The following is a 14654-nucleotide window of genomic DNA, read 5'->3' as shown; positions in this document are numbered from 1 at the left end:
CTGAAGTGTAAGCCAATTCCTCCCCAATTTGCTTTTTGGTCATGGTGTTTCATTGTGGTAATAGAAACCCTAACTAAGACATGCATCTTATTATTGTTAAAATATTAAATTTTAAGTTATATCAAACTTTGAAAACATTGAAAAAGTCATTTAAATACTGCATTCTAATCCACCCAAAATCAGAGTAATTCATTTTCACAAGTAAAAAGTATACAAGTAGAAAAAAAGATGTTTTTCTAATCATGGCAATTAAACACCTGCAACTTAACAGAGGAAGGATGCAGTTTTTTTTTTTTTTCACAGATTCATGGCATAGAAGACATGGCAATGAAACAGCTCTGTCAAAATTGGCACTTGGAGAGTGGGAGGCACTTTTTGCTTACCTTTCTGCCATGAAGCAAGAAGTAGTGGCTCTGGCAGGGACTGAAGTTAGGCTATAAGCCCCTCACACACACTTGCTACAAATACAGAATTTTTACAACTTCTCAAAACAATGCCTCCAGATGGAGACCAAATATTCAATCACATGAACATGTAGAGAATAGTTTACATTCAGGCCTTAACAGATAGTAGCTTTCAATTCTGTTCATTACATGGGAAATCTTTGATGAAGAAATTGAGTCTTCCACATGAAAGGAGAATATGTAGGAATAATTTACGGATATGTTAACTTGGGTATTCATCTAGCAAAATAAAAGAACTATTTCTTAGTATCCAAGAAGCATGAATAAAGTTACTTAAAATGTGTAGATGTTGGTCCCTTAAAAATGTGTCAATGAAAATTCATTCATTAGTCACTGTTCTCATTCTTCACCCTGGAGTTTTAGTAACAGCCACAGATGCTGTCATGGTACATTCCATGACATGGGGACAGAATGTGATGCTGTATAACTCATATTCTGATGGTTATATGTTTTCAGTCTGGTATTTTAAATTCTACAATCTTTATACTCCACTGGAGAACTGCTTTTTTGTCTGTGACATAAGGTTATTTATTTGTTGGTTTTATTATTTATTATCAGAATACTTGTTCAATGATTCTTCTGAAGATCATTGTAAATCTAATAATGGTTAATTAAAACTCTAGTGATAATCTACAACCTCCAATACATCACTTCCAAATTGAACATCCTTTGCTGAATATCACAGGATAAGTTAACATAATAGAGGGAACAATATCAAAAACAATTAAAAATGATAACAATAAACTGTCATCAACTTGGTTGATAGATAACTAAAGTAATAAAAATAATAAAGTAGGTCTATTCTTTAATTTACATGAAAATAAATTTCATTAAGATTGATATCAAGCTTTAGTGTTATATAAGCTGCAAGAATTTGAACAAGAATAAGAATAAAAACATTCCCTGTGATAGAGAATCCTCACAGCCTTGAGCTGAACTTTAATACAAAATTTGATTTGACATCAGGAAAAGCTATGGCTACAGGGAGCTCTAGGGATTTACTCAAATAATCCTCATACTAGCTTTTACCAGGATTGTACATTGTCAGTGTCAAAGTTCACTTTTTATATAACATGTTATCCTTTTATTACTGTAACACAATCATGAGACAATTGACTTAAGAAGAGAAAAAACTTATGTTACCTCACAGTTTAGAAATCTCAGTCTATGGTTGTTTGGCCCAACTAGCTTTTGGCTCATGGCAAAGCAATAAATCATTATGAGATCATAAGGCGGGGAAATCCCTCATCTTATAGTAGCCAGGAAGTAGTGAGAGACATTTAAGCAATACTTTCATTATTTAACATTTTTCTGTGAGGCTCTACTACTTAAAAACTCCATATTTGTGCAATGGTACCACAGGTTGGTGATAAGCCTTTAACAAAGGGGTCTATAGAGGACACATCCAGACCACAGTATACAGCAAGTTAACATCTGATTTCCTATACTTGAATCTAAACATATGCAAAATAAAACATGCTCCTTTGTGAGATGGGCTTACAAATAGAACTACAAGATCTACCATGGATGAATAAAATATTATATGCTTATTCTTTTTTTGGTGTATGCTGAAAAGAATCAATCCATGATGAGAAACTGAGAATTGTAGTTAAAATATAATAATTTTTAAAAATGTTCTTATTCCAACTTTCTTGACCAAATAAAATTAACTAAATAATCTGGAGGGAAAACACATAAGAAATATATATTTAAGGTAGGGAAAAAAAGATAAAAGCAAACTTAAGAAAAACAATTGGTAATGCTGAAACCTTCAGTAAATCCTTAAAATGTTGAAAGATTAAAATATTCAAATGCTTGCAGTCATGAGGGAGGTTGTTCTAAGGAATGGGGGGTCAGCCAGACCAGGGGACCACAGAGATCAATTTCTCATGCCAAATTCATCCTCAAACTTTCTACTGTGAATAAATGTGCTTATTTGGAATTTTATTTCCTTCTACAAAGAGTTAATTAATTATGGTTATTTTATTAAATGAAAATCCAAAAGAATTCACCAAGGATCAACATGAAGCAGAAATCACACTCACCATCTCTTCGGTTTAGTCTTGCAAAGCCAGGGCCATGGCTGCTGGACAGCTGTGAGGAGCTGCTGAAGGATAACTGGGGCAAAGAAGAAGCCAAAGGAACATCACAATTGTCTGCCAGGAGAAAACATAGTGTATATCAACACAGAGGCTACAGCTTAGGAACATCATAGCTTAAAAAATAGTATGCATGCTGGGGAGATGGCTCAGTCAGTAAATGGCTTGCTAAGTGTGAGAAAGACCTGAGTTCAGAGCCTAAGCATCCACGTAAAAGCCAGATGTGTCAAGACATGCCTATAATCCCAGAGCTCAGGAAACAGAAAGAGAATTGCCCCTGTGGACTGATGGTAAAATGGTACTGATCAATCTGTGGGCTTCAGGTTTAGTGAGAAATCGTGTCACAAAAAAAATAAGGTGTTACAGTTGCCAACAAATACCTGCACACACATGAACACATACACACATACACTGAACACACATGTGAACACACACATTTGTAAGCAGGGTAAGCATCACGCTTTCAGTGTTCTAAGATTTTAATATCTGTGTTCTATTATAATTTAGAGTGAAATTACTAATGCATTTATTTGTTATTTAAAACAGATACAGTCCTGTTAGCCTTGACCAATGCATACGGCTGTATAATCTTTACCTTAATTTACAGCAAAACTGGAGTCACCAGCCATTAGCATTAAAATTTCCTCACGGTCTACATTTTCTTCCTGATTCTACAAGATATATGAATACATCAGTAACATGAGACTAATTTAAACTAAACATAACTCATGGGGTTTTCAGGTACAGAGTGGCCCTATACCAAAACAAGAAAGTCTGTGTTCAAATCAGACTTCCCTACCATTTATAGGCCAAAAGTCATTCAAGGTGCTGTCTGACGGACAGCTAGAAAGCCTTACTCTGGAGACCTCTGCAGAGGCAGTACCTGGGGACACTACCTTCCCAGGGTAGCCCTGCTTTTCAGTCTGAGCACCTCTTACATGTCTCTCTCATATTGAAGCAATTTTCATTTGCCTGTGTTGTGGTTTTTAAAAACTGCTTTGTTGGTTAAAGGATATCTAAGATGTATTACGTGCCTTGATATCGATCTATGTAGGTCATCATCTCCCCTCGCCCTCTGCTTTTGATGTTTACATACCTCAAACTGGAAGAGGAGCTGGAACTGTTTCTCTGTGGGAGCCTTTTTTATCTGTACTTTAGTTAGCTTCTCTGTATTTCAGGGTAGTCCCATTTCCTTTTTAGGCATTCCATTTATTTTCTCATAAGAAAGTCATCTTTTCCTATTTTACACAGTGATTACTGATCAGTTAATTTAATAATATTTTTCTATCATGAATTAAAATGTCTTAATGATGGAGTAATATTATACCTTGAATATATAGTTATCAGATTCAGAATTATATACTTTGTATATCTGTATGTGTGTCTGTGAACAATTTGATACAACTTCTGAAAGAAAGTTAGCATACAGAATTAATTATATTTTTATTACCTGGGAAAATGTCAACACTCTCAATGAGATAGATCTGAGAGCTGGCCCATGAATTATTCTGGTAATTTGTTAGTGTAGTGATTAGCTTTAATTGTCAACTTGATACAACCTAAAATTACCTGGAAAGAAAGGTGAGGGGTTTTTTTTTTTTTGTTTGGTTGGTTTTTTTTTTTTGTTTGTTTGTTTGTTTTTTACATTGTGTTGGGAGCCGACTTTTAGCAGAAAGCAGCTAGATTATCTTTGCAGCCATCTAGAACCATATACCCTGATAAGAGATTTGGTTTTCAATAGCCTACAACAGCTGAAGCACACTCTGATATCCCATATATTTTGTGTTGCTGTTTACTGCCCCCAGCTGCAAGGCGCACGTGGTAGCCACGCCTGCAAGGCATGCGGTTCACTTGCTGTCCACGTGCTATCTACGCCATACATGCCTGTAAGGCACACGTGGTATCCAAGCCTGCAAGGCGCACGGTGCACGTGCTATCCACGCTATAGGCGCCTGTAAGGCTTACGTCATATCAACACCTGCAAGGCACGTGGCAAAAGCGTATAAATACCTCAGAATTCCCTTCAATAAAAGAGACTTGAGTCTTGAAGAGAGACTCAATAAAAGAGACTTGAGACTTAATAAGACACTTGATAAAAGAGAGACTTGTTATGAGACTTGAGACAGAATCACACCCTGTCTTGTCTCTATTCTTCTCGTCGCCTGCCCCAAGAGTCCCATTCTCTCTCTTGACCAGAGCACTTAGCCCCAAAGCGTTGAGGCAGAGTACGGGTCTCAACAACATTGGGTTAGATTAGGGGCATGTATGCAGGGGAATTATATTAATTAAGTTAATTCATGTGGGAAACTCCTGCTCGTTATTCCCTAGGCAAGTGTACTGAACTGTGTAAAAGTAGAAAAGCCAGCTGAGAGCAAGCAAGCAAGCAAGATAAGCATGCATTTATTCACTTCTTTTTTGCTCTGGAATATTGTTTAACTAGATGTCTCAAGCTTCTATCATTTTGACTACCCTGCAGCAAAAAACTGTAATCTAGAATCAGGAGCTAAAACAGACCTTTAATCCTCTAAATTGCTCCCCCACAAGGGTATTTTATCTCAGCAACAGAAATGAAATTAGTACAGCTGTGTTGAGAACATGAGCTAGGGAAAATGGACATAAAATCCAGGGCAAAATCTCAGACATATAATTTGCCTAATTAAATGTAATTATATAAAGAATATTAAAGTACAACAGTTTTTTTTTAATTTTTTTATTCTTTAATCCTTTTTTACAGTCCAGTTTTCATCCCTTTCCTGGTCTGCCCCCCCAATCACTCCCCATCCTCCCATTCCTCCTCCCCCACCCTCACTGGTCTCCAAGATGATGATTCCCAACCCCCCACCACCATTCTACCAGACCTTCCCACTCCCTGGGGTCTCAAGTCTCTTGAGGATTAGGTGCATTTTTTTCTCACTGAGGTCAGATCAGACAGTCCTCTGCTGTATATGTGTTGGGGGCCTCATATCTGCTAGCGTATGCTGTCAGGTTGATGGCTCAGTGTCTGAGAGATCTAGAGGAGGGGGATGGGGGGGGGATGTCCAGGTTAATTGAGACTGCTGGTCTTCCCATGGGGCCACCCTCCTCCTTAGCTTCTTTCAGCTTTTCCCTAGTTCAACCACAGGGGTTCCAGGCTTCTGTCCATTAGTTGAGTGCTAGTATCTGCATCCAACTCTTTCAGCTGCTTTTTGGGCCTCATGTATTTCATTTCTTGCTCTTGGATTACAAATATAGCTTACAACTATGCTCACTGGAGCACGAGGATAATTCTAAACCATTTCCAATTACTATTTAATTGAGAAAATGGTGTATGATTGTGTGTACATATTTACTTACATGCAAATGATTGTGTATGTGTGTGCACATGTGTGTGCGCGCATATGTGTGTGTGTGCGTGTGTGTGTGTTGCTAATCACTCTTCTCTTTATTTATTAAGGTAGGATCTCTCATTGAATATAGAACTTGTTGATCGGCTGATATTGCTCCAGGGATCCCCTATTTCTGGCTTTTGGGTGCGGAGGTTACTGGTAGTAACCATGCCCACCCAGATTTTTATGTGGGTTCTAAAATTCTGAACTCTGATCTTTATACTTGCTTAGCAAACATCTTGTCAACTAGTCTTTCTCCCAAGTCCCTGATTAAGAAAATGTTCATTGTTCAAATAAACTATAAATTCAAATGCCTAAAAGTTTTCATGGAATGAAATTAAGACAATGACATGTCTTAACACATGACGACAGAAAAAAAAATCACTACATTATAGTTAGATCCTGTATTTCTCAGAGGAACTCCCTCCTTTAATCAGAGTAGCTAAATCACCATTTGCTGAATGCAAATGTCCAAGCCAGTTAAAATAGTCATCCAATGTCATTGAAACCTTGTATTAGAGTGCTTCTACCCACGTTATTTATTCAATACTTGAGAATCTTTTATAAACATCACCTGTCAATAAAAAGCTTATGGCCAATGAGCTAAGGCAGGACATAGAAGGTGGGACATCCTACAGATTTGAGAAAATTCTATGAGATAGAACATGGAAATGGGGATGTGGGAGATTCACCCCAGAACACTGAGGGGACACACATAAGAAGACAAGGAGAAGAAAAGCCATCTATCCAAACTCAGGTTAGAATAAAAGGGTAATTGAGTTATGAGCTAGTCAGAGAACAAGCCAAAGCTTATGGCTATACATTTATTAATAAATAAGAAGTCTCAGAGTTGCTATTTAAGGGAGCAAAGAGCCTGTGTGAAAAGGCTCAAGGTTACATTGTGTTACAATGTCCTGGCTCACTCTGCTACTTATTCCTCAACACTTGTTATGTTAGGGCTCAAATCCAGCTTCCAGCTCCACTCTGAAGCCATTAGGATACAAACAGATGGAAGGGTTAAAAGGTACATTAGGCTTAAAATGAAGTCAGGAACACTAAAGAAGACTATGAAATAGCCAAGCTAACCAGAGAAGAGGAAGGATAGAGCTCTGAGAGAACAAGGCCAGTCTTAGCAGTCTCTCACTGGCTGCTATGGAGCCCCTTGGTTGAACCAAGGGGATAAGAGCATGTGGATTCCCACTGGCTTAGCCCATGAAATACCCAAATAATTAACCAATATCAGTAAAAATTCTTTTGTTCTTTCTACTTTTTCTACAATAAATCATATAAAAAGATTCTAGTCATTTAGCTAAATGACAACTCTCTCCTGAGACCCTTCCAAGAATTAAGTTCTCTTTACCATACTCCTCCTTTAAGCTTTTCTCTGACTTAAGCCCTCTTCTAACCTCACCCTTCATTGTCTATAAAATTGGTTCTTCAGATTCCCAAAACAAAGGACCTGTAGGCACTGAGTCAGTGAAAACTTTGGTGATGATAAATGTCAGGCACCATAGCCTATAAATTAAATACTGGAGACAAGAAAGTCTTTGTTACACTCAAGATCCCAACATTCTTTCATGTACACATGCTAAAATGCTGAAATATGTTTCACACAAAATGAGTTATGCCTTGAAAAATAGAAGAAACACCTCATTCCCAGGGATCCATATCAAGCAACAGGTAGGGAGGAACAGATGAAAAATGACATTACTCCTGAAGGGAACTTGCTGTCTGACTGAGGGAAAATTGTTGTAGAGCAGGATGAATGCGAAGGAGAATTCATAATGCAGAAAACAATAAAGAGATGAGCTATGAAGATTCTGGTTTGCTTTTCTTAGGACCTTGAATATTGAAAAAGTCTATTCATGAAATGTAAGTATGATAATATTGAATGAGTATACACTCTGAAAACAAAGACATAGACTATATATAACACTGGGTAAGTCACCTTCTGAACCTTGGCTCATGTCTTCTTGATTCACCTTTGATTTAAGGCTCAGCTACTCATGTCCTCACTAGTGCAACATAGTGGCACTTTTTAGATTCCAAAAAACACATTCTCTCTTGTTTGATACATCCTAGGATATCTGAAAATACCCACTAGCATCTCTATCCTCCTTTTTTCGTAGCCCTCACTCCTCTTTTAAGAGTTAACTTTCCAGAATAGACTACCTGCACATATGTCCCTCACAAGCTAAGCATTCCGGAAAAGCTCTAATTAGGACAACAGATTTTTCACAAGTGAATATGGCTGACATTTTAAAGTACTTCAGTAAACTCAAACATATAGATGCTACAGGAAGCAAAGAAGAAAAGCACATCTGCACAGTGTGCTATGTGCACAAGCTATATATACACACACACACCACCCCCTGACACATGGATATACACACCAACCTTCTACTTCACCCCACGAACATACATATAACACACAGAGAGACACATGAGCGTGCACACAAACACACCATCTCCCCACATACTGTGTACATGTGGGCACACCATCCCTCCTACATACCACACATACATCATACCACACACACACCACACCACACATATACATACACCACACCCAAACTTGATAAACAACTTTAGTTTCTAATTAGATGAACTTTGTCATATCAGGATTTTATCTGAAGGAAACTGGGTGAAATGCATAGCATTAAATAGGAGAATTGCTTGCCTCTTCTCAAGACAGCATCAGCTGTAATACTTGAAACAACAAATGTCGTTTACTGTATAAATCATTTGCTAATATATAGGTAGTAGCTCTTCACTAGTTCCTACTTCATGTTACAATTATAGCCACAAAGCAGATCATTTCACAGACAAGTCGTTGTCAAGTACTGTTAAAAAAGAAAGAAAGAAAGAAATCTTTGCTATCTCTTCCTAATTAGAAGCTAAACACTCAGCCTGTCAGTTTCCTAAATATCAGTAAAAGACTCCTGGGTCAAAGAAAAGGACCTTATTCATCACAGCAGAGCAAACACTGTGAGCATCAGCATGTCTGCATGAATTCCGTTGTTTCCAAGTCCCAAGGGGGATAGCAGATAGGTATGCATGGACATCTGTACACACAGATAAAGTGAGAATTTTGGAATTTTGGTTTCTTTTTTTAAAAATACAGAAATATTATAAGAATATGTTTTCATTTTAATCCCAGATGTGGGGATATGGGGATACTTTGGACTGTCTACAGCAACTGACTTTGATTTGCCTCACACTCTATTAGAGGAGTGGTTTTGTCAGCTGCAGGTAGTTTCTGCAATTAAGGGATATTTGGAATTCTAGGAACTTTTCAGAGGGTATATAAATGCTAGAGCCCCAATAGACATGGTTGGTGGTTGGTGTCATTCAGGTGAATTGGTGGTGGTTTGTTAAAGTAGTCTCGCACTAAGAAGAAACGAGAAAAATTAGATATGCTGTCAGCAAAAATCAAACTTGCCCCAAGGAACTTGAGGCCCCTAATTCCCTAATCAGCGGTAAGTAGTCTAATGATGTCACCCCCTTTCAGATTTCTGACTTTGTACAGGGGGCTTTTTCCGTTCCCCTCTATACTTGTTTTCTCTCCCACAAAGTATCTAAGGTCAACTACACATAGTGGGTTGCAATGAAAGGAGCCCTGAGTGGAGGAAACTGTTTTGTAAGTCATCAGGAAGTACCACATGCCCTTTGCTGTGTGTTCTGCAAACGCCCTTGAAAAGATGGTGTCTCATTCCCAAAGTGTGAAAAAACATTTAGAGATTCCCTAAGAAAATTGTTTGCCAATGCATGTAATCATTCTTTTTTACAAATTTTATTTGTTGTTTCCAGTGGAAAAAAAGTGGTATTTATTCAGTATACTTCATTGTCACATTGAAATAAAATTTGAAAAGGGCAAGTTTTATTAATAAGCATCTTATGCTGATTTTTATGCATGAATATAGCAAATCACTATCACATTGTTGGTAGTACTATCTGAAAATCTATGTGGTGCTTTTATAGTCTTACCATAATTTTAGAAGATCATTTGGGCTCTTAAAGTTGTTAACAGACAATGAGAACAGAAGGAAGTAAATTGGTTAGTTTTCTTAAAGCTAAACAATATCTTTTTCTATTGGAAAATCTGAAACTTTTTCTAATTTTTTTTTAGTGTTTGCAAATTTTAGGCTTTGTAATAAGCTGTGCTTTAAAATTTCAGAGGCTGCAAGGCTTTCTTAATTAGGTGCAAACATTTTCTATGTGCAAATCAGTTCAAATTAGCACAAGAATCATATCCACACAGGAAAAGACAGTTTTGTGATAGTATATACATGTTTATTTTTCCATGTGACATTGCATTCTATACTTATAATATTGAAAATATTTCAAAGTGTCAATTGTTAGATGGATTCAATCACTCTCCATGTTATTATAAAGGTGATCATAACTAGTACAGAAACTAGTACTTTTTTTTAGCCCTGTTCTAGGAAATTTTTCCACCTTTATTACCAGAAAATTCATTTTATCATGGAATTTTAATCAAACTAAGTTAATCCTCCATTCTTTAGCAATGTATACCCACTGAAATCCAGTTTAGACCATGGTCATATGTAATGCCTTTCACACATTTTTTTTTGTGTGCTATCATACCATAATTAGCAAATATATTAAATCATTTTAGAAACTATCTTATGCTTAAACATGTTAAATGGAAAAGAAATTATTTTATACAGTGATAGAACAGATTTGGCAGAAACACAATGATATTATAATCTGATGTTTCTAAACACCACACCTCATTGGTACAAGGAGACTAGAAATGATGGATCTAAAAGGGCTTGTAAGTTACCCAATATGGGTTCTGGGTCCCAAACTCAGTTCCTTTATAAGAGCAGTACACTCTCATAACTTCTGAGATATCTCTTCAGCACTAAATTTGTTGAATTTGATTATATTGAAGTAATTCTGGTGCATCATAATTCCTTTAAATTCTGTCTTACATGTTTTTAACCAAAAAAGCACACAATTTCCAACAATCTCAAATCACACAGAAGACAGAAACATTGTTCTCACATACTCATTACTCCTGAACACTTCGGTGAACATCTACAACAGATATTCTACTGAACCACAATCAACCATCACAGTCATGTTGGCTATAGTTCCAGTTTCACTAGCTCCTGACAACATCCTTCACAGAATAAGTATCTCCAACATGGCATCATGCCCAGAATTTTTTTTCTTGGTGCATTCTTCACCTTCAGTCTAGAACGACGTTCCTCACTCTACCTCTGGCAACTCACTTCATAGAGGTACTGCCTCATGTTCCCATTACTGCTGCAGGTGGGAACATTCCTTACATGGGAATCTTGGAATGTATAAAATGGAAAAAACCGAACTGAGCACCAGCATTAATCGCTCTCTTTTCCTGATTGTGTTCCTAATGGGACTATCTGCTTTGAGCCCCTGCTGCCTTCATTTCTTCTCTATGAGGGTGTCGTAGTTAGGGTTTTACTGCTGCAAACAGAAACCATGGCCAAGGCAACTCTTATAAGGACACCATTTAATTGGGGCTGACTTATAGGTTCAGAGGTTCAGTCCATTATCATCAAGGCAGAAACATGGCATCATCCAGGCAGGCATGGTGAGGGCAGAGCTAAGGGCTCTACATTTTCATTTGAAGGCTGCTAGCAGAATACTGGCTTCCAGGCAGCTAGGACTAGTGTATTAAAGGCCAAGCCCATAGTAACACACCTACTCCAACAAGGCCACATCTGTTCCAACAAGGCCATACTTCCAAATAATATCACTCCCTAGGCTAAGCGTATACAAACCATCACAGAGGGATTACACCTGTGAACTGGGAGACAAAAGAAACCCTCTCTCTTAAATTGTTCTTGTCAGGACATTTTACTATGGCAGGGAAAAAAAAACCCTAAGACAAATACAATTTAATATTAAACTAAGTCTATTAATCATTAGCAAAATAATTTTAGGAATGATAGTATTAAAACATCAAAATTTAAGCCTCTGCTAAAATTATTGTTTCTATACTATAGTGGGCAATTTTCCTGACATGCACCCTCATATCATGTCATAAGTGAATTTCTCTTTAAACAGGGCACGCTGTGCCTCATTTGTCCTTCTTTTCCCAGACTGGCATATGATCTTGAGAAACAAAATTATTTAGAAAAAAAGAAAAGGAACAATTTAGTTTAGCTAAGCAATGACTAAACAACCCACAGAAAAGTTACTCTGTCTCAAGCTACGAAACCATTAAAAAAAATAATTCACAATGATTTCTGTCACTCAGCATCTCTGCTCAGTGCACTCAACTATTTTGCTATATATTTTTTAGGTTTGGCACGCAGAGCTGAATTCTTTTCATTACTCTTTCTATTCTCTTTAGGTAATATATGGGCAATAAGTGACCTTTCATTGACTCCTAGGTATGAAGTGACTGAATAGGATCCTGGTGTGAAGAGAGAAATGATACCAACACAGAGATAGTCACAGTAAGGAGAGATGAAGCCAGGATTTACTTCATATTCCTAGTAGCAAGTGAAAGAATGAAGACTAGAGGAAACCACACATATAAAAAACAAAATTTTAACTAAGAGCCTGTTCTTCAAATTCTGTAAACAAATCCATTTTCTGAAGAAAATTTCGAGACTCTCACGGTATTTTTTTCTTATCAGGAACTACCATAAAGTACAAAGAATGAAGTTTTCTCTAGGTATTTCATCATCAGAAAGATAGAGTGTGATGCAGGAAAATTCAGAATAGGCATCAAACAACAATAAAAAACAGATAAGAAATGAAAGAAAAGAATTATTTAGAATGAAGATAAGACCAGTTCTCTATAGGTAATATCTTCCAAACATAAGATTTCCTTGCTTGTCAGTTCAACTAACCTTCAAATAAAATGCAAAGAATCCCTAAAATCTTCTCATGATTCCATTTCATGTCATTAACCATGGAATATCCTGATGGATGCTTCTGGAAAGCCAGGTGAACACAAGTGTGAACAAGTCATATTGTCTACACAGAAAAGAAGTTTTCAAATGTCTATATTGACTTTTTTTTCTGTTTACTGGTACTCAAGATGGTCTCTTGGATATTATATAGTTTAATCTAGAAGAATTATTCAGTCCAAAAGAAAATTTAGAATAAATAAATATGTATTGAATATGGAAATACTAAAAGTTGGTCAATCGAAAAAGGAAATTTCACATTAGCACTGAAAATTTCAGTGTTACCCAGTGCTAACCAGGATTAGCCAGTTCACTGGTAAGATCATTTGAACATATATCTAAGTGTTCAACAGGGTTCATCTCAGATGCTTCCTACCCTTCCCAGAAGGCTTCTTGTAAAAGTGACCTCTAGCTATTTATCACTATGTGTTTTACTAGCTGATTGTTGAATTACTTTATTATATTTTTTCTCCTTACAAGTGCTTCATTTCTTCTTCACATGCCCTGTCATAAGACCCATCAAATTTGGTTCTAATTGTCTGCATTTTATTAACAAAACCTTCCCATAAAATAAAATTAAACTTTTAACTTTAAAAAAAAATCTATACAAAGGTGGGATAAGTTTTGTAAATTAATAAGACCGATGGATGAGAAAGTCATGAGCATAGGTGTTCAATACAGGGACTGCACTATCAGATGTGGGCATTGCCCCAGCTTGAGGATTTGGGGCATGAAGAACTCTAGAGTATGGCAGACTTCATGAAGAAGGTTGAGGTGACCCCTGAGAGCTGTCTCCAAGGGATCCTGCCCTTCAGAGATCTGTATTTCTAAATATGACAACTAGCTGTTATTGGCTGACTTGATGGGATTTGAACTGAAAGGAGTGAATGCAGAGTGGGAAAATATTAATAGTTCCAATCAGGAGGTAACATGGATAGTCATGGTTAAACTAAGTGGGCATCAAAACCAAACCTAAAGTGATGAATCTGGAAAAGGGACCAGTAGGAAAGGGATGGGGGTGGGGTCATTGTCAGAATGTCATGTAAGGTTTCTGTGGGGAGAGGAGCCAGAGTGCATTGTATGCATGCATGGGACTGTCAAAGAAAAAAAAAACAACTTACTTTTAAAGGGTTATTTTTAATTCAAGGAGGAATGTATTTTTAAAATTCTAAACTCATAGCTGAATTAAATAAGTATAATTTTAATTGAAGCATATTTTTACATTTTCATGAAAGATAAAAATAAAAGTATTGGGTTTTTCTGAACTATCTGGAGTATCATTATTCCACTAGAATACCGACCATTCTACAAATAAAAGCATACTAGATTTTTGCCAAATCAGAAACACAGCACTCAATGACAAAATTTTTAAATGTTACTGTTGGCATGTAGAGAATGACTAGCAAAGTTTTGTCTTTAAACAATAACTTTTACTATTAGAAACAAATTGTCTGTGAAGGGAATATCCACATGTTTTTTTTTTCCCCTGAGCCATTTGACCAGGGTGCCAATTAGGCCTATAAAATTTAGGCTGGTCTATAGATGCTCCATCCTTGCAGTATTTAATTAGCATCTTAACTCTGAAGCTGCCAAGGTCTGCAAAACTGTAAGCTAGTAGCAGCTAAACTGATGCAGGATGATGTAATGCCTGCCAGTCATTTCTCTGATGGACTTAATTCCTGGAAATTATTCCATTCCTCAAAGGGAATAAATGATAGTGCTGGCCAATTAATTCCTAACAACACTGTTCTTTCTGTTTTTATGAAACATTCACTCCTTTAATGGTTATTCAGA

At 36.7% G+C, this 14654-nt stretch overlaps 1 protein-coding gene across 1 annotated transcript in view; it reads right to left on the bottom strand.

Moving 5' to 3' along the window:
* The window catches only part of LOC117713937 (contactin-associated protein-like 3), a 149104-nt gene that overhangs the window by 134007 nt on the left and 443 nt on the right, over positions 1–14654 (bottom strand). Inside the window, exon 2 of the mRNA XM_034510488.2 lies at positions 2510–2620. Coding sequence (XP_034366379.1) covers positions 2510–2620 — 111 coding nt within the window. The remainder of the gene's footprint in view (positions 1–2509; positions 2621–14654) is intronic.

Source organism: Arvicanthis niloticus, chromosome 8, assembly GCF_011762505.2.
Source record: "Arvicanthis niloticus isolate mArvNil1 chromosome 8, mArvNil1.pat.X, whole genome shotgun sequence".
NCBI classification, from domain to species: Eukaryota; Metazoa; Chordata; class Mammalia; order Rodentia; family Muridae; genus Arvicanthis; species Arvicanthis niloticus.
This window is presented reverse-complemented; position numbering and strand designations above follow the sequence as displayed.